This window comes from Mastigoproctus giganteus, chromosome 4 (genome assembly GCF_048544385.1).
Source record: "Mastigoproctus giganteus isolate SK-2022 chromosome 4, ASM4854438v1, whole genome shotgun sequence".
NCBI classification, from domain to species: domain Eukaryota; kingdom Metazoa; phylum Arthropoda; class Arachnida; order Uropygi; family Thelyphonidae; genus Mastigoproctus; species Mastigoproctus giganteus.
The window spans coordinates 234843296-234865524 of NC_143578.1; the positions used below are offsets into that span (position 1 = coordinate 234843296).

General features: G+C 37.4%; 1 protein-coding gene across 1 annotated transcript in view; it reads left to right on the forward strand.

The window, feature by feature from the left end:
- Positions 1-22229, forward strand: part of eIF3e (eukaryotic translation initiation factor 3 subunit e) — an 84080-nt gene that overhangs the window by 57450 nt on the left and 4401 nt on the right. Inside the window, exons 10-12 of the mRNA XM_090372104.1 lie at positions 2948-3159; positions 15796-15898; positions 19490-19624. Of these exons, the coding sequence (XP_090228230.1) occupies positions 2948-3159; positions 15796-15898; positions 19490-19624 (450 nt within the window). The remainder of the gene's footprint in view (positions 1-2947; positions 3160-15795; positions 15899-19489; positions 19625-22229) is intronic.

Below are 22229 nucleotides of genomic sequence, written 5' to 3' on the forward strand. Positions count from 1 at the left end.
AACAACAGCTCCAAGTGTTGTGCTGTAAACCATATAGGCAGTTATTCTTAAGTGGCCAATAAATAAGTGGTGTAAAAGTAAAGGCACATGAAATGAACTGCTCTATTCCATCAGCATACTGATTGAACTCTGGACTATTGGCATCAATGATTTGTTTTTTCATAGCTTGGTAACGAATTTTTATTTGTTAGTTAGTTTATATACATAGAATAAACTTTCAATAAAATTTTGAATACTGTTCTGATTTACAGCTCAGCCCAGAAGTGTTTGCTTTTAGCTATGAATTTCAGACTTTTACTTTTCAACCATTATTTACGAATTTTCAGAACGTTGAGGATTTTGGAATGTTGTTATTTCTCAACATTCTTCCAAAAGTTAAAGTTATGGCTCATCGAACAGCATTCTCAGATATAGATGACAGTGAATGTGCTAAAGAGTAGTATAGGGTAGGAAGGAGGCAAAGTGTGTTTCTGTGTCAAGATTACATAAAGACTAAATTTGGCATCAGAAAGGAATATTAGTGAACACTGATACCATGCTAAAGCTCGCTATTTATGTCCCTTGTTGGAATTGGTGGGAATGATTTTAGATAGCAAAGTTTGGTCTTTGGTTTCTTGATTAAAAAAATTCAACAAATAACCAGTAACTATCAAGCAGGTATGATCAAAGTACACAAGTCTACAGTTATAACTTTATGAAAAATTGATTATTCTGTTTTAATACTTGATTTGATGTCTTAAGAAACTATTGTTTCTGAGGACATTTTTGAGTTTCCTATGCAATCTTTGATAATTTTATTGCATCATTTAAAATGCTCAAACAGTTTACAAGAGTTTTGGTTGTACCAATATTAGATACACAGGATTTAAAGTCACATTGTAAACAAGATGCATATGCCATTTATTTTTTGTTTGAACAAGTTTTTGAAAATTAAATCATTTATAGCATCTTCCTTCTTTTGTATTTGACTAGGAAAAAAGTCAAAGAAGGAATATAATATAAACTGGACTGTGTTAAATAGCTAAGTTTCTAAATTGGATGTGAAATCAATCCATGTGATTTACATGACGCTTTACATAAAAGATTTTTTTTTTTATTCTGAATATTAGTTTTATAGTGCACAAGGGCAAAAAGTAGTGCAAAATGCTCATGAATGCCTCTGAGTTAGTACCTGGCTGCTAATCAGTTAGCAATGACTGCTTTTATGTTTGTTTTTCAGGTAGCAACACTCTCTCCTATTAAACTTTTATGAGAAAATCTCATCAAACTTTTCTTTCTGAATTGAAAAACTAATTTTTTTTTTTTTTTTTTTTTTTTTTTTTTTTGAAAAGCTGCTGTCTTTTATGTTAATTGATTGTTGGAATAAATGTTGAAAAGTATTAGACAAATTAGAAGGAATGAATTTTTTTTTTTTTTTTTTTTTTTTTGATACTGTATAAGCTTTACTTTACGCTATTTTTTTTCTAATGCTAATAAAAGATTAAATTACTAAGCATGATGAGATGGTTGGCAACAACTGAAGCTATGAGATATCAATATACCATGTTCGAAAACTATATGTATTCCAGAAGTGGGGGGGGGGGAATCACTGACTTTGCCCAAGAACACCTAAACTACAGCTATTATAGAGTTCCTTTGGCCTGTGTTGTCAGTTGGGCATTTTCTAAACAGGTGATGAGTATCGGGGCTGCTTTACCATTACAGGTGACTTTTTCAAAGTCACCAGTACTACAAAAAAAGAAATAGGAAAAAAAAAAAGAAAGAAATTTAATATAGTCGACTAGTAGACCCAATCAACGTTAAACAGCATCACTGCGGGCTTACTTTGACTTGGTGCATTGTGGCCTTAGTTTCCAGTGTACCATAAAACAGCAACCAACCAAACAGCAGGCTTACATGCAAGTCACACTAAAAAAAAAAAATAAAATAATCAAGGAGTAATATTGGATAAGCAAGCAGAAAACAACATGTTTGTAGTTTGCAAACATAGTATATTGATAACTTGTAGCCTCAGTCACCCAAGCACTTACCACCACTAAATCCTGTACTCCGAAGTTTACAGAAAGAAGGATAAAATTTAATTGCTTCAAAAATAAACTTGATGTCTCCAAGATATTGTAAAAAAAATAACACTAATTATACCACAAAATAACTGTAGCAACAAATCAAATCAATAGTTAGCATTATTCTTGGCGGGGTACAATTCTTGTTTGCCTTGGTACACAAGAATTGCACCCTGCCACAAAACCTTTAATAATCAGATTAAAGTAAAATGATTAAAGAAAATTAGGCAATATTCTCCATTAGCAGTGCAAATGAATTGAGCCCCTGCTCAAGCAGATGTATCCATCAGAGGAGAGGTGCTGTGTCCACAAAACTGAAATAAAATAAAGACAGGGAACACCCATGAGCATCACTTCTTCAGAGAATGTCAATGCTTGTGAATTTCTGACTACCATCCATTGTGTCAACTTTATTTTATTTCAATTTTGAGGGTCTCTCTCCTTGGGCAGGGAGTCATGCACTGTTAATGGTGGGTATTGCTTTAGTTTTTTTATTTTACAATTTTATTTTAATTTGATTGTTAGGGTGCCTTGGTATACAGGTGACAGAATCGCACCTTGCCATGAATAACTAATTGTTACCTTGATTTGGTGAATTTATTGATATAATTATTGGGGTTTTTTTTTTTTTTTTTTTTTTTTACAATAGTCATCTTGCGAAGGTTTAACAGATTGAAAAATCTTAATTGAGAAATGAGCTTTTAATCAGAAGTGTAGTTTTCTAATATTAGTTTCCATTGAATGTAAAATGTTCACAATAAATTAATATACAATCGTTAGTTATAGTTGTACACTGCACTTTTCAGTTTTTGAATAATTGTACAATATATAATAGTTTACTTAGTATATTCTTTTCATTTCTTAAAAATGTTGCATTCTTATAGGAATCATATGCATATAAAGATCCGATTACAGAGTTTGTGGAATGCCTATATGTGAATTTTGACTTTGATGGAGCACAAAAGAAATTAAGGGAGTGTGAATCCGTTTTAGCCACAGATTTTTTTTTGGTAGCTTGTCTAGAAGATTTTATTGAAAATGCCAGACTGTTTATATTTGAGACATTTTGTCGCATTCATGAATGTATTTCTATTAAGTAAGTTTTGTACTTATCATTATTATTTTTTCTTTCCTGTTTAAAAATTTATTTCTTATTATCTCAGCACGCTATCTCTTAATTGTTTAAGTTGGAAATATGAATATCAAATATTAGAATGGACAGTAATTAGGATTAACTTTGGAAAGGTGCAGTTCTATATCCTGTGTGCCAAGATACCCTAATAATCAGACTAAAATACAATCATCATGTAAAAAGAGAACTACTAAAGTGATACACCCTTAGCACACGACTCCACACACACCAAAACAAGATGGCCACATCCACAAAATGGAGAGGAAGGGAATCCACAGTTGCCACGTCTTCAGGAGAGAGTATTTCTTGTTAATTATAAGAGGATTGTATGTCATTGCTACCTCTCATCCAGAAAAATGTCAAATGATGTCCCAATACAAACTGAATACTAAATAGAAAATAGTAGTAGTAGTAGTAGTAGTGGCACATGATGCAAGAAAGCAAGTGTAGGAGCTTATGCAGCATCAGCCAAAAAAAAAAAAAAAAAAAAAAAAAAAAATCACACCATTCCCTCCAAATGCCTGTCCAGTTCCTCCTTAAATTTATTTAACCTATCAACTTCTACAACGACAGATGGAAGTTTGTTCCAGCAATTAACCACCCGCTGGCTAAAGGCAAATTTCCGCACATCTATTCTACATCTGTCCTTTCTTAATTTGAACTTATGTCCCCGTAGGTTCGTAATCTGAACAAGTGGAAGGATCCCATCAGAATTCAGCGTGCTCAACCCATTCAAGGCCTTATAGACCTCAATCAGATCACCGCGCAGGTGCCTAGTCTCCAGCCACTGCAATTTGCAGAACTTAAGCCTCTCTTGGTAAGAGAATCCCTTCATTCCCCTCACCAATCGTGTTGCTCTTCTCTGTACACGCTCAAGCAAATCTACATCCTTCCTAAAATGAGGCCTCCAGACCTGTACGCAGTACTCAAGGCGTGGCCTGACCATTGCCTTATACAGAGGGACAATCACCTCCTTTTCCCTGCTAGCAAAATTCCTATATATCATTGACAAAACCCCATGACCCGCCCTAGCAGCCTGTCTGCACTGCTCAGAAAACTTCATATCTGACTGCACAATTACTCCCAGGTCTTTTTCATTTTCTACCACCTTAAGTGTAGTACCACACAGTTGGTACGTTTCTCTGGGATTACTTCTACCCATATGCAGTACTTTGCATTTGTCAAGGTTGAACTTCAGTTGCCACTTCTTAGCCCATCTGCCCAAATTATCTAGATCCTGTTGCAGTAGCACACTGCCATTACTGTCATTAACAACCCTGCCAACCTTTGTGTCATCTGCAAACTTCGACATTAAGCCTGATATACCTTCATCAATATCATTGATAAATACACAATACAACAGTGGACCCAACACCGAACCCTGTGGGACTCCACTAATAACATTAGTCCACGAAGAGCAGCACCCATTGATTACCACCCTCTGTCTTCTCCCACTTAACCATCCTTTTATCCATTGTAGCAACTTACCCTTAATACCATTCTGCTCCAATTTGTACAGTAGTCTTCCATGCGCAACAGTGTCAAAAGCTTTCCTGAAATCCAAGTATATGATATCAAAATTATTTTTTTGCATCCAGTTCCTTTGTGACCACATCATAATAAGCAATCAAATTTGTCAGACAAGACTTTCCCTTAACAAACCCATGCTGTGTTTGAATTATTGCTGCAGTCTTGTCTAGATGATCCTGCAATGCATCTTTAACCGGCCCCGGGTGCCAAGCAAATGTGACTGAGCGATTTCTCTGTGCTATTACTGCGATTTTCCAAAAGTGATCTATAGTTATTTTACGTTCTTGTCGTTAATAAATTTATTCATTTAAAAACAGCTCTTGTAACAAAAACACTTGTACAGAGCAAGAAAGGAAAGGCACATTTCTTTATTTCTTCTAGTTTACTACTAACCACTTACTACTTTTCGCTTGGTCACACCAGGCACTGCTCCTGCCTCCCCGTGGCGGGGCCGGTAACCTTGGCAGAAAAGTCCATCTGCCAGGGGCTAAGAGGAGCCAACATGGAACAAAATATGTTTCCAACTTTAGAGCCGTCAAGCTGTCGGCCAACCACAGAAAATGACCATGACCATGATTCGTCGCAAGCAAAGAGATTGAAAACCAATCCCTCCGCGACAGACTTACCTGCATTCTTAATAATGCACTCACTATCTGAACAGCCTCTCAGTAAGCTATCCCCCTTCTTAATTCAAAAACATCTGGAAAGTATTGCAGGGTCTCCCAAGACGGTTAAGAGACTGCGATCAGGGGACTTACTTATTGAAACTCTAAATAGCAGGCACTCTGAGAAATTACTAAAAAAGACAACTTTCGCTGGTATTCCAGTGAAAGTAACTCCACATGCAACCCTAAATACATCAAAGGGTGTAATATCTAGTTGGGACCTGATGAATGTGACGGAGGAAGAAATTAAAGAAGAGCTTCAGGAACAAAATGTAATAGCTGTAAAAAGTACAGTGATAAAAAAAAGAAAATATTCTAACACCTACCAGAAATATCATTCTTACCTTCAACAGTCCAATCCTGCCCTCATCAGTAAAAGCTGGATATCTACTTTGCCGCACTCGTCCTTTCATACCAAATCCGTTGAGATGTTATAAATGCCAGAAGTATGGCCACTCTCAAACGACATGCAGAAGCAACCCAGTTTGTCCCAACTGTGGATCCTCCGATCACATTCAAAGTGATTGTGTGGCGAAAGAAATGATATGTCCCAACTGCAAAGGGAACCATCCGGCCTACTCTAAGACATGCGAGAGGTGGAAAACAGAGAAAAAAATTGTGAAATATAAAGTTGAAAACAGAGTTAGTTATCAGGAGGCTAGAAAATTAATTGCACCGAGTATACCTAATCGTACCTATGCCAATATTACAAAAAAATACCAAACCATTGCCACACAAACCGATGTTACCGTTCCTTCAAACACTTCCATCTCTGACTGGGCTCGGGCTGTCCTCTCTCAACAACAGTCCAGTGCCATTAAGCACTCAGACCAAGCAAATAATACGCCTCTCACAATACCAGCAAAATCTCAATCTCCGCCAGTGAATGCCACTACAAATAAAGATAGTTCGACTTTGAAAAAGATTATCCAGGACAAATCGATGGAGGCAGAGTATCCACCAAAACAGGAAGAGCCAATTCTGGAAATATTTGCTGAAGAAGAGATGGACACTGGTCGCCCTTCCTTCCCAAAAAGAGACAAACCAAAGCCAGAACGCCATAAGACAGCCACGTCAGGTACAGCTTCTTCCTCTAAATTCAAATAATGTCTAACATCTTACAATGGAATTGCAGAGGCTTTCGTGGAAACATTGACGACATCCGTTACTTAATTAATCGCTACTCTCCAGTTGGTTTCTGCCTGCAAGAAACCTATTTAACTCCTCAAATTTCCATTTCCGTCAAAAACTACTTGGTCTATAGGCGAGATCGGAATATATCCGATTCTGCTCGAGGTGGTGTAGCTATTTTAATTAGTACAAGGATTCCAGCTAAGCAAATTACTCTCCAAACCCAAATCGAAGCTGTCGCTGTGCGTCTGATTACTCAAACTGCATTAACTCTAGTCTCATGTTTATCTCCCACCAAACCATGCTTACACTTATAACGATCTTAAAGAACTTTTACTGCAGCTACCCTCCCCTATCTGCCTGCTAGGGGATTTCAACGGCCACCACCCTTTATGGGGTTCATCTAAATTAGACAGACGCGGCAGATTGATTGAAACTTTACTGGAAAAAGAAAACCTCACTCTTCTTAACAGTGGCTCGCACACCCATATACAGTTACCCAATGGACAGACTTCTGCCATTGACCTATCGATTTGCTCCCCGATACTGTTTTCAGCTATGCAATGGTCCACCCTGGATGATCCCATGGGCAGTGATCATTTTCCAATTGTTTGTAATCTGTTCACTACCCAACCACAATTACAATATCCCTGTAGGAAATGGAAATTCTCTAAAGCCAATTGGGCGAAATTTCAGTCAGCAATCACTCTTGACAAAAAAACTATTCAACTACAGCCCATTGATGAAGTTACTGATTATATTACATCCCGCCTTTTAGTTGCAACTAAGTACTCAACTCCGTTATCAAATCCCCCGTCCCGACGGCATTTAAATTACTGGTGGAACGAAGAGTGCACAAAAGCAAAGAAGGAAAAAAATAAAGCATTTAATTTATTCCGTCGATCTCCAACCACAGCTAATCTAATTAGCTACAAGAAACTAAGGGCAAAGGCGCGTTACATTCAAAAGCAGGCCAAGAAAGATTCTTGGACTAGGTTCGCATCAACTATCAATAGGAACACTGACTCCAGACTAATATGGAGAAAAATTAGGCAGCTTTCTGGGAAGTTTCCAACTGTTCCTTCCCCAATTCTCTCCTGCAATGGGCAAGAACTCTCTGCTCCTGTAGATATAGCCAATGCCTTGGGCAAAACTTTTGCTGAAATATCGGCTGCATCAAACTACACTCCAAAATTCCAGAAAATTAAGACTGCCAAAGAACAGAGACCTATCAACTTTCGAACCTCACTGTCACTTCCATATAATCAGCCTCTGCAATATTGTGAACTTTTACAGGCCATCAGAACAACACGAAACAGTGCCTCTGGGCCAGATGGCATATATTATGTCATGCTACAGCATCTCGATGAGAAAAACTTACAAATGATTCTAATCTTTTTTAACCGGATCTTCCTGGAAAATATCTATCCAACCTCTTGGCACCACGCTACAGTTTTGGCATTTTTGAAACCTGGAAAAGATCCCTCCAGTTCTAATAGTTACAGACCAATATCACTGTCAAGTTGCCTTGGTAAAATTCTCGAAAAAATGATCCATAGTCGACTCACTTGGATCATTGAAACTCAACATCTACTGAGTAATTGTCAACATGGCTTTCGCAAATACAGGTCATCCCTAGATCTGATGATCAAGGCGGAATCTGAAATTCGCAATGCCTTTGTGAAAAACGAACACCTAGTCATGGTCTCCATTGATATAGAGAAGGCATTTGATACTACCTGGCGGTATGGCATTCTCAGTGACCTATATAATCTTGGTTTACGAGGCAACCTACCCATATTTATTAGGAACTTCCTGAAGAGCCGATCTTTCCAGGTGAGATATCAAAATTCCCTTTCTGCTACATTCTCGCAGGAAGAAGGTGTACCACAAGGATCAGTTTTGAGTGCAACCTTGTTTGCCCTTAAAATTGATTCCATTACAAAAGTACTCCCAAATACTGTAGAGGCTTACCTTTACGCTGACGATCTCGCTATTTCTTGCCATTCTCAGAACATGAGATCTATCGAAAGGCAATTGCAGATGTCCCTCAATAAAGTTCAAAAGTGGGCTGAGCTCAATGGATATCGTCTTTCCCCACAGAAAACAGTTGCGATCCACTTTTGCTGTCAACGCAAATTGCATGCAGATCCTGAACTTCGGATTTCAAATTCCACCATTCCGATTGCCAGCAATATGAAATTCTTGGGACTAATCCTGGACAGTAAGCTCAACTTCTTAGATCATGTTAAATTAATACGTACTGCCTGTCTTAAAAAGATCAACATGCTAAGAGCTTTATCTGCCCTCTCTTGGGGAGCAGATCGTACAACTTTGCTGCTCTTATATAGAGCACTGATTAGATCCCGTTTAGACTATGGTGCTCCAGTTTATGATTCTGCCCGAAGGAGTGTGCTACGCTGGCTGGATCCTATTCAACATAATGCATTGCGGATTGCAATCGGTGCATACAGGACATCTCCAACTCAGAGTCTATACATTGAAGCTAATGAGCTCCCTTTGCATCTTCGTAGAAAAATGTTACTACTTAAATATGCAGCCAAAATACAGACTTGCCCTTTGCATCCTATTCAGCCATACCTTTTTAATGAACCACTAGTTAATCTCTATAGAAATAAACCAAGTAAAATCCAACCGGCTGGCCTACGGCTCCTTGAAATATCGCAGAACTGGAATGTTCCTCTCCACAATAGGCAACAGATAAAGAATTACTCTCATCCACCATGGACCACCTTTCCTCATCTGACCTCCGATACCTATTTCCTTCAATGGGGAAAGAATTGCCTACCGGCAGTGACTGTGCAACAACTCCATGCTAGCCATATTCATACCTATGCCGACTTCTTACCGATATATACGGATGGTTCCAAATCTCTGTCAACCGTTGGAGCAGCAGCAGTGTTTCCCTCCGCTATCATATCAGCTTCTCTTCCACCCGAGTATAGCAACTTTTCAGCAGAACTGTATGCAATACAGTTAGCTGTAGAAAATTTGAATTTACATCCATCTGCAAAATATATAGTTTATACTGACTCTCTCAGCTCAATCAAAGCAATGCAGAATACATCTCAAAAGAATCACCATATTGTAATGAAAATCAGGAGTTTGTTATTGCAGATTTATGATCGTCAACAACTAGTGAAGTTTTGCTGGATTCCAGCACATTCAGGCATAAAAGGGAATGAAGTGGCTGATATATCTGCCAAAAGTCCAAATTCAGACCTAACTTCTGTCCCTATTCCAGCGCCCGATTATAATACCTTAATTCAAGCAGCATGCCATGCACAGTGGACAGAATTATGGCATAACCAAACGAATAACAAACTTTTCCAGCTGAAACAAAAACCAAAGTTCTGGCATTCCAGCAATCAGACAGTGCGGCGGGAAGAAGTGGTACTCACACGAATGAGAATAGGACACACCCATCTGACACACCTCCACCTACTAATGGGCGATGATCCTCCTCAATGTCCACACTGCTTAGAACATCTAACAGTCAAACACATTCTGATTGACTGTCCGCAGTATCAACAACATCGAGATGCAATACTTCAAAATATGGATAATCATTCAGAAACATTGACATTACATCATGTCATTGGAGAGGATGCAAATGTTAACAAACTTTTCTGCTTTTTAAAACAAATTGGAGTGTATCATCTTTTATAAATAGGCTGCAGAACTGAAACTAATTTAAACTGGATTATTTTTTAATATTCCTAAGAATAGGCGCACTATAGCCATAGCAGCTAATGCGCCAATAAACACCCATACCACACACACACGCATCTTTAACCAGCGACTCCATTATTTTACCCGGAACAGAAGTTAAACTAACTGGTCTGTAATTACTCGTGTCACCCTTCGATCCACCTTTGTGAATTGGGGACACATTTGCACATCTCCAGTCCGTGGGAACCTCCCCTGAGTCCAAGGATGCTCTCATAATTATGGCTAAGGGTTTGCTTAGTTGCTTTGCCGCCTCCTTTAAAATAACTGGATAGATCCCATCCACCCCAGGTGCCTTTCTTATGTTTAACTTCAACAATTTCTCCTCCACTTTGCTCTCAGTTATTACAAAATCATTAAGCACACTGCTACAATTTGATAACCTTCTTCCATTTTCAAATTGTAATAATTCCTCACGTGTGAATGTAGATGAAAATACTCATTCAGTTTGTTTGCTATCTCAGCAGGATCATCAACAGTCGAACCATCGATGTCAAGTGGACCAATCATATTCATCCCCTTCCTTTTAGAGTTTATATAAGTAAAGAAATCCTTGCTGTTTTTCTTAGCATCTTTTGCCAAAGATTTCTCGTAATCTGCCTTCGCCTGCCGAACCTCCTTTGTGACCTGATTACAGACTAGCTTATATCTGCCACAGGCTTCTGCGTCACCTGATAATTTATATGCATCCCATGCATTTTTCTTCTCTGTCACGAGTCTCATTAGTTCATTTGATGACCATTTAGGCCTAAACCTTGAACGATATTTTTTAATCGGTATATAAAGTCTAGTAGCTTCCACGATTAATTCTTTGAATGCTTCCCACTTAGAATTTACTGTTCGTAACATCGTCAGTTGATCCCACTGTACAGAATTTAAAAACTGTCTGAGACCACTGTACTCCCCTTTACTGAAGCAAAAACCCTTTCCTTTACCCCTGACGGTAGTTACCTCTTTGAGTAAATCCCACTTCAGCACACTGTGATCACTGCCACCTAGTGGTTCCTTTATCTGCAAATTCTTAATACACGAATGATCACTGCTGATAACCAGATCAAGAGTGTTACTTTCTCTGGTTGCCTCTCGAACATGCTGCTGCAGAAAACAATCATCCAATAAATCCACAAAAGTCTGACTAGTGTGTGAGTGACCAACCCACAAGTTCCAGTCAATATCTGGGAAGTTAAAATCCCCCATTATAAGACATTCTGATTTACTGGCCCACTCTATTTCTCTGTACAATTGTTCATTGTACTCATTGAAGTCATTAGGCCTATAACACACTCCTACTCTTATTTTTCCTTTCGCAGTGCTTATCTCACACCAAACTGACTCAACAGAGCACTGTTCATCTATATTAACTGGGTGCACTTCCTTTGATTTTATGTTTTTCTTAATTAACAGCATAACACCCCCTCCCTTTCTGTCCTGTCTATCCTTTCTGTACACATTGTACTCCCCAAATTCCAGTTCAGCATTCCTTATATCTGTGTGACACCACGTCTCTGATATCCCAACAATATCCGCCTTTGATGTCTTGACCAACACTTCAAATTCATCAAATTTATTTACTATACTTCTAGCATTGGTATACATGCAAGCATACATGCTCCTATGCCTATTCCTTGTTACCCTAACACATCCCATATACCCAACTATTCCATGATGACTGCCATCCGTCCCTGAAACCTCCAACACCCCTCGCTTCTTATTCTAATAGAAGTTGTGCAAGAATCACCTTCACCTCTGCCTGCGGTTACTGTTAAACTATTAGTCTTTGTATCCCCCCAAACTAGCAGTTTTCCGACCCACCTAACACTGCCTCGATAGCATCAGCAAATATTCTTGCACCCTTTCTATTTAAGTGTATCCCATCCCTGTAGAAGCAATCTCTCCTGTTAACAAGTACAGTCCAGGCTGAAAAAAATTCTACCCCTTGAGCCTTGCAGTCTTTCCAGGGCCGAATTGATCGACAAGGCTCTCATCATGTACTCCCTCCTATCGTGTCTGGGCAGAATTGCAGACACTTTCAAATTCAACCCTATTTCACGGCTTTTTTTCAACAGTGACCTGTACTTGTTGAGTAATTCCGCCGGTCTCCTACTCTTAATATCATTAGTGCCAACGTGGACAACTATATCACCTTTTGTGCCCTTGAAAGATGATATCCGCTCTACAACGTCATCAACCTTTGCCCCTGGCAGACATACCCTGGTCCTGTTCCACCTATCCTTTTTACAAAATATATTCCCCGTCTCCCTGACAATAGAGTCACCAACAATAACTAGTTCCTTTGGGACCAGCGCATTCTGCTTTGGAGATTGCCGCTGTGTTGCCTGATGCCCAGGAGTGAGCTCTGGCGTTGAGTTGGGCAGCTGAGAGCCTGATGGGCCCCTCAATTTAGATCTTTCGAGGGCATCCACCCTGTCCTTCAAACTCTCATATAGGCCCATAACAACGCTGAGTTGTCGCCTGATTTCCTTACACTCCTTACATCGTGCACACACAAAGACATCCCCCATGGCAATATCATGTTCCGTTCGAGAGAGTTCGACAAACATTTCACAAGTTGCACATTTTTTTAGGCTGTGATGCGTTGGAGAATTGCCCCCCTCAGTTCTCCCCCGATTCACAGCACTCCTGCCACTTTGTGCCCGTTGCTTTGCTGCTCTAGTCTGGGGCATGGTAGTTTAAATTAATAAAATCAATAAATTAAATATCAATAGTATTTGAATAGAAACTATTAAATAGAAACAGTGAAGCATATTACTATATAATTATGCGTTAGAGCTACCTAGCTACCTCAATTAAAAAATTTGAATTCCCTACCACTATATCCAAAAACAATGGCTACAAAATGGAACGAAATAACGGTTTTACCTATCGTAAGTAAAATCCACAAAAACTCTTTATCTAAATTAAAAATAAAAAATAACCAGCGTAACTATAATTATATGACTACGTATTAAGTACAATATAAAATAACAATCATGTAAATAAAAGGCAAACACTTATCGTTTTTGCGGAGCCTGTAACTGTCAGCTGTAACTTTTAAAGAGATTAATTAACAAACTTACATGTAAATATGCCATGGCATTACCCTCAATAGTTTAAATGGACAAATTTTAAAAAATGAAATGCAAACTCATGTCAAAATTTAAGTTAATTCTATTATGATTTTGTTTTCAAGGTTTAGTTGCATATTTGTTTTTGGTTTGGACCTGTTGATTAACTGATCAGCTTATAAATTTACATTTTAATCTGTTAATGTTTGTTTCTTTAAACTTGGTGGTTCTTGTAGTTCCCTATGTTTATTTTAATTCAGTTTTGTGGATGTGGCACTCTTTTGTGCATGCTTTTGTATGAGATGGTGCTTCTCTTTGGGTGAAGGATTATGTTTTTGCATTGCTAAGGGTGTCAGTTTGTTTTTTATTTATTGTTAAGGTGTGTGGTTTACTAAGATTGTTCCTAATTGTTGCATTTCTTTTGTGGTACATTTATATCACAAGGTATAAATAGTGTACAGGGTAGCTGTGTAATGATTTATAATCTTGGGGGGGGGGGGGTCAGATTGACCCTGAATTTTCACATGAGCATATTCTTGAAATAAGTTTGTGGCTTCTGTCCTGTGGGACACTGAAGGGTTAATTTGTACCAGTCTTTTGAAGCACAGTGTCACAATAAATGCCAAATATTATTGATCTGAGAATCTTCATTCTTGGGAGATCAAATAATAAAGGCAGCAGTCAGGAAACTGTCCCAAAAAGAGCAAAAAAAGGCAATGTTCTTCTTGACAGTTCTAGCTCCGGACTGTAATAACCATTGCTCTGATTTTCACTTTACAGGCTGGAATATGTCTCCAGATTTCTACTTCTCCAGGCTGCTGGCCGAAGCCAGGATTGCATGGATCATTCTTACCTGTGGTATTTTTTGATTTGAATGACTGAATCCACCCAGCTGTGGCTCACAATACCTTTAAAGAAAAGTGTTTTCTTTAGTTTCTGTATTAAACACTTGAGAAACCCCCACTAATTTTGCAGCAAACACAAAAATGCAGTGCTAAGTATGAAACATGCTGCTTGGTTTAACTATTAAATTAATTAAACTTTATTAATTATTTAACTGTAATGTTGCCAAGTTAGTCTTGGGGTGTGCATGTGCACTCCTGGAAACCTGGGTTTTTTTATCCTACAAAATGGGCAAACAGATTGCAGAAGCATTACCATACAAAGACTTGTTTGGTGCAATATTTCACAGTCTTGTTCTTGGTTGCTTTGCTTCATATTCTCTTTCTAAAGTAATGGAGAAATCCATTAACTGCGCACTCCTCAACTATATAGAAACCTTCTATCTGATCAATAATCACCAGTATTGGATTCTATCAGTGTCAATCCATTGGTGATATAACTGGCTTATGTTACCTATGTATGGACAGATTCAGTAGAAAGTTTGGCGAAACTCAAGCAGTTACTCTTGACATTTCAAAGTCTTTTTTTAATCATGTTTGGCATAAAGGTCTTCTAAATAAGCTTGTGGTCTGCCAACTACTTTTGTAATTGGGCATCCAATTTTCTCTCTGACCCTTCAGTACAGGTGATGGTAGATGACTGTCTTCTACTTCTTCACTAATGCTGCTGTTCCCAGGGTTCAGTTCTTTTGTCCTCTTGTAGTATATTAATGACCTTCCATTGGGTGCAGGTGATGGTAGATGACTGTCTTCTACTTCTTCACTAATGCTGCTGTTCCCAGGGTTCAGTTCTTTCGTCCTCTTGTAGTATATTAATGACCTTCCATTGGGTGCAGGTGATGGTAGATGGCTGTCTTCTGCTTCTTCACTAATGCTGCTGTTCCAAAGGTTCAGTACTTTCGCCCACTCTTTTCCTCTTGTAGTATATTAATGACTTTCCATTGACTAGAAATTCTATCCATTGTTTTGCTGATGATAGCACATTGCACTCCACCCTCCAGTTTGAGAAACTTGTCCTGCACAAACAGCTTCAACTTCCTGAATATCCACTACCAATTCCTTAAGTGCTGATCTCTGAATAATTTAAATAAATAATTAAGTTTACAAAAAGCACAGTTTGCATTTTTACATGTACACATTTTTCTTAAATGAATCTGTCTATTCTTTGTTTATGACCATTGGTCTATATCAAGATTAGCCTTGTTGCAGAGTTTTCTGAATGGTGATCAAAATTTTACCACTCTACTCTATTCAGGCTTGGAGTTAATTTAAGTGAGTTGCAGATGGGCTGGTAGAACCATGTATATATCAAATATTTTTCATTATGATTTTGGATACTTTCTTAAATATCTAAATGTACATGGTACAATAGATGAGTCACTTCTGAACGTGGAATGTTTGATTAAGTAGAACAGTAATATTTTTATAGAGATTTCATTTATGACAAATTAATGAAAGCATGGAATATAAAAATGTTGATACCTATTCGGCTTTATTTTAAATTAAGATTTATATTGTTGTATAATACACATTTGTTTTTTGTCTTTTCTGTCTTAGCATGTTGGCTGAAAAACTGAACATGACACCAGAAGAGTCAGAACGTTGGATTGTTGATTTGATCCGTAATGCGCGACTGGATGCAAAAATTGATTCCAAACTTGTAAGCATATAATTTATTTTTTATATATAAGAAAAAACTGCTAACAAGTATTTTTACATTATTGTTAAAGAAGTCAGTTATTTTAGATAACATTGACATTTACAACTTTTGTACGAAAAAAGTTATAAACATAATATATGATTGTTATTTAAAAAAATTATATTATTGATAGTATGTAATTATTAATTGTTATTAAGTATGGAGAAGGGGTGTCCAGATGAATGGAATATTAATTGTAATGAAATAACAATGTTATGTAGTACTGTATATAGATATTGGGATAGAAAATCTGAAAGAAATATCATTTCTGTTCTCTTTTATGACCAATGAGATAACTTGTTGAAATACCATGCTGGATTCTCTTACAAAGAACTACAGCCTAACAAGCCAAAATTCATACACCATGGGAAAGAGTTTTTTTCAATTTAGAGTGAAAGTTGTGCTTGAAATGAACAGTTTTCTCTCTTGTGAACTTGGCTTACAGTGCTATAATTCATTCAGTATTGCCAACAAGAAGTAAAGCTTTTCCATTACAGTACTGTAATGGAAAAGTAATACATGCCTCCAATTTTTATTTTATTTTTCCGTCATGATGGCAACTTCAGCAAATGTATTTCTTTCAAGTTTAACAGGGAAACCATCCACCTGTAGTCAGTCAAATCGCGTTTTCATTATATGCATAATGTACAATGGTTAGCTATGGTACAAAACATACAATACAATTTATGTATATATTTTGTGCCAATAAAATTGGCTGTTGCAATATAGCATCCTGTCTCAGTCACAGCAAAGCAACAAGTTAATTTCAATGTTCTGATTTTGGCTGGTTTCATCTTGATGTCCAAGGTTCTCTGATTGACAGTTCATACTATCTTTTACAGGATTTCTGACTGCTTGTTAGAGATTTTGAAAGGTGGCATTAATGTTTGGATATTTGTACTGGTGAAACCTGTTATGGAGCTGTCATTTAGCAATCCTTGATCTAAACTAATAGGTACTGGAGGAAGAATTGCCTTTGCTTCATGAAAAATGGGGTTTGTTTAAGAGGCATTGTTTTCCTTTGAATTACTGTGAGAATTGAGTATGGTCTGATTGCTTGAAGAAGACCAACCAAGTGAAAAGATAGTCATTCTGCCTTTATTGCTTTTCAAGCTTCTTGATGGGATGGATCAACCAAATGTGTTCTGTTGTTGTTAAGCTATGGATAATAAGCTGAACTGATGTCACAGAACTTGGTTTTTCTTTGCAATTCTGAGAAAACTTCTCTCTCCTTGACGCACTCTCTCTACATGGCATTTCCACACTGGCAGTTGACCCTATAGGTGAAGCCATGGCACACTGGCTTTTGGTATTCCAGATTGTATGTCCTGTATTATCTTTGTTCAAGTATGTGTTTATCTGCCAATTTGCATGTCATGCAGCTTATAAACTCAGAATAATCCATGGAGAAACCCTACTCCCTCTGCCAAGCTAAGCACAGCCCTGATTAAAGAAGCCTTATAAGAATTCCTCCAGTTTTTTTTTTACATTTAGTTATCTTATATTGATAGCATTGTAAATATATATATATATATATATATATATATAGTAGTAGTAGTAGTGGCATGTGATGCAAGAAAGCAAGTGTATGAGCTTATGCAGTATCATCCAAAAAAATACAAAACAATCCCCTCTAAATATTTGTCCAGTTCCTCCTTAAATTTATTTAACCTATCAACTTTCACAATGACAGATGGAAGTTTGTTGCTGGCTAAAGGCAAATTTCTGCACATCTAGTCTACATCTGTCCTTCCTCAATTTCAATTTATGCCCCCTTAGGTTCGTAATCTGAACAAGTGGAAGGATCCTATAAGAATTCAGCATGCTCAACCCATTCAAGGCCTTATACACCTCAGTCAGATCACCGCGCAGGTGCCTAGTCTCCAGCCACTGCAATTTGCAGAACTTAAGCCTCTCTTGGTAAGAGGATCCCTTCATTCCCCTCACCAATCTTGTTGCCCTTCTCTGTACACGCTCAAGCAAATCTACATCCTTCCTAAAATGAGGCCTCCAGACCTGTAGGCAGTACTCAAGGGGTGACCTGACCATTGCCTTATACAGAGGGATAATCACCTTTTCCTGCTAGCAAAATTCCTATATATCATTGACAAAACCCCATGACCTGCCCTGGCAGCCTGTCTGCATTGCTCAGAAAACTTCATATCTGAGTGCACAGTTACTCACAGGTCTTTTTCATTTTCTACCACCTTAAGTGTAGTACCACACAGTTGGTATGTTTCTCTGGGGTTACTTCTACTCATATGCAGTACTTTGCATTTGTCAAGGTTAAACTTCAGTTGCCACTTCTTGGCCCATCTGCCCAAATTATTTAGATCCTGTTGCAGTAGCACACTGCCATTACTGTCATTAACAACCCTACCAACCTTTGTATCATCTGCAAATATATATACAAATATACAAAACAACAGTGGACCCAACACTGAACCCTGTGCGACTCCACTAATAACATTAGTCCACGAAGAGCAGCACCCATTGATTACCACCCTCTGTCTTCTCCCACTTAACCATCCTTTTATCCATTATAGCAACTTGCCCTTAATACCATTCTGCTCCAATTTGTACAGTAGTCTTCCATGCGCAACAGTGTCAAAAGCTTTCCTGAAATCCAAGTATATGATATCAAAATTATTTTTTGCATCCAGTTCCTTTGTAACCACATCATAATAACCAATCAAATTTGTCAGACAAGACTTTCCCTTAACAAACCCATGCTGTGTCTGAATTATTGCTGCAGTCTTGTCTAGATGATCCTGCAATGCATCTTTAATCAGTGACTCCATTATTTTACCCAGAACAGAAGTTAAACTAACTGGTCTAATTACTTGTGTCAAAGCCGACCGGGCTAGCCGGGTGGGTAAAGTGCCTGCCTGGCAACCCAAAGGTCGCAGGTTCGATTCCCGCCTCGGGCTTGGATCAAAGTACTGCAAAAACCTTGGAAGGTGCATTATGGCCCCAAAAGCCTATGCGCCAACAACTACCCAAAAAAAAAAAAAAAATCACCCTTCAATTCACCCTCCTTTGTGAATTGGGGACACATTTGCACATCTCCAGTCCGTGGGAAATGTAATTTGGCTACTTTTCCCCATGAGATCGTGTGACTTTGTGTGACCTTTCCATCAACCTTGTTAGTTCCCATAAATAATAAACTTTATTTTCTCTAGAGTATATGGTCCTTCCCTGGTTTATATTTTGGCTTTTGGCTTGTGGATGAAATGATATGAAAGATATCACCAACTTTGAAGTGCATTTCCATTCTATTTGGTAGAGATTTCACAAATTTTTAATAGAAAAATTGGTAAAAAAAATTGCCTATGAATGCATTGAGTTACTCCAGAACAAATATAATGGTTTTCCATTGAAATTATAAATAGAAAAAAAAAATTTTGATATAGGTAGGGAAAGAGTAAGTTTAATGTAACCTCATGCAACTGCCAACAGATTAAACATGTTAACTTTTATTATATCTTAGTATGCTGAATTAGGTATTTTGCCCAAAATATTCTTTGGTTATTGCTTATCTTTAACCTCTAGGGCCATGTGGTGATGGGTACTCAAGCAGTATCTCCCTACCAGCAATTGATTGAGAAGACAAAAGCTTTGTCTTTCAGATCACAACTCTTAGGTATGAATCTTGAAAAAAAGATAAGTGCCACCTATCCAGATCGAGTAAGTTTTCCACTTATTTAATTTAAATCTTAAGTATAGGCTAAAAGTAATTACAGTAGACTCTCGATTTTCTGGGATAGATGGTAAAAAACAAATCCCGGATAATCAATTTTCCGGTTAATCCAAAAATACAAAAGTCCCCGACGTACGTAAGAGATACGTTCTAGGACTTCTTACTTCGTTGAGTTTTACGTAACTCGGGAACGAATAATAACATATTGCTACTATATTATTATTGACAAATCTGAATTCCGTGCAATACTTGTTAATGTTTGGCCATTTTCATACATCCTTATTAGTTTAATTTTCTGATCCAAATTGATGTCTTTCCTTTTCTTGGTCGATTTTCTAGTACCATTCTCTTAGTCGGTACGGTCAAAATGAAATTTTCTGAAAAGAACTTCACAGGGTTAAGGGGGAAACAAACTATTATCACGTCGCGCGAACTCACATTTTACTAAAGCACATTTCTGGAAGTCACTGCATATAAGCAATTTGCACCTTCTGAGTTACTGGGCTTTTTTGTTCGTGCATCTAATTATAAACGGATAGTAAACTCGATCTTATTGCATTTGCAATAATATCAATAGCTGGAATTGTGTGGGTTTTTATGTTATTGTGGTGAAACGTGTGTCCCCTTCACTGAAATCTTCAATCATATGAAAAAAAAACCCATAAATTGTAAGAATCTTCTCTTCTTTCCTATTTTTTTGCTTGTTACTCTATATCTCACTTGTGCAATTTGTGCATGCTATGATCGTCATTATTGATTGCTTATTTTGTTTATTTATTATTTTTGTTTTAAATTTTACAATCCTAAAAATAAAAAAATTTATGTAAATCCGTAGTTTCGTAAGTCGGGGACTTACTGTATCGAAAAATGTTCAGCAACCTACGTAAAAATATGGCGATGGATAAAAAACGAAAAAACTTACTACTCGCGTGTCCAATACGATGTGTCCCTTTATTTTTTGCAATGTTGATTTTAAGTCTAATAGCTTTCCTATATTTTTTTACGATGTCGATTTTATATCTAATAGCTTCTCTTTATTTTTTACAATGTTGCGTATGGTTTGGTCACAAACATTATAATGGTTCTTTAGAGATTTAACGGATAAACTAAACATTTGTGGTTGGTTTTTTTTTTTTTTTTTTTTTTTTTTTTTTTTTAGCTGCAGGTGTGTGAAAACAGTGGGGATTGCAAGATAATAGGTACACTAATCTCTCAGTGACGACTTATAATGCTGCTTGTCACTTATTTATTTAAAATATCTGTTTATACCTATTCTAGTTATTACTTGAATTTTTTGATTTCTGGTTTTTTTTTTTTTTTTTTTTTTTTCCTTTCTTTTAATTTGGAGTTTTGAAGTGTCCCGGTTAATCAAGAGTCTGTTGTTTTTGTAGATTTACACACTATAAGCTTCTCATTTTTAATACTGAGACCTAATAATTTAATTAAAGTTACTTTTGATCTTTAACTGCTAGTGAAATTAATCCTGTTTTAATATCTGTTTATAGTTATTTTCTTCTTTTTTTTTTTTTTTTTTTTTAATAATTCATCCCCCCTCACCCAAGGAAACTTTACAAAGTGCAACACTAACATATAAAAGGGTTAAGAATTTACAGTAAAATGACAATGATGATGGCTTTATTTGACATGCATATTTAGAGCAATATACAGTGGTACCTCGACATGAGTTTAATTCGTTCCGTAACCTTGCTCGTATGTCAAATTGCTTGTATCTCAAAGCAATTTTCCCCATTGAAATTAATTGAAATGCCATTAATCCGTTCCAGCTCCCAAAAAACCACCTCAGTTGTTTTTGTTAAGTGTTTTTGAATAAGAAAAATGTACTGTATTTACAAGAAGAAACATTTATTTATAAATAACAAATACATATTCTATAGAAACATAATAAAAGAAAAGGTGAAGTGCTTACGGAAGCGTATAATTTTCGTCATTGGTCTTCGCTTTTTTTGTCACGCTTTGCTCATTTTCACCTGCAGATCGTTTAAAAAAAACTGTCCAAGGAGGTTTGTTTCTTCCTCCCTTTCAGGATATTGCGGAAATGTGTTAGGCAAGTTTCGTTGAACAACTCTGATGCACGACCAGTTGCAACTTTTTTCGGGGTGATTTTTATCCACGAACTCTACAACTTTCTCCCACATTCCCAAGATCTCCTTTATATTTCTTGTAGAGATAACCTTCTCCATCTCTGGCTCCTCTTCAAAACTAATTTTTCGTTGAACCACCATATACTGCTGCGAATGTAGATCGTGTAACTCCTCGATTGTCAACTCCTGAGTCTGTTCCTCGACAAGTTCGTTCACATCTCTCTCATCCACCTCCAGACCCATGGATTTTCCCAGAGAAACAATCTCCTCTACCACTGACACTTCGGGTTCCAATCCTTCAAAAGCCCTTTCAGCTACAGCCTCAGGCCACAGCTTCTTCCATGCAGATATTAAGGTCCTCGTTGTAACACCCAGCCAGGCCTGATCAATAATTCTTAAGCATATCACGATGTTAAAGTGGTCCTTCCAGAACTCTCGAAGGGTAAGGTTTGTGTTCTCCGTCACTTCAAAGCAGCGCCGAAAAATGTGC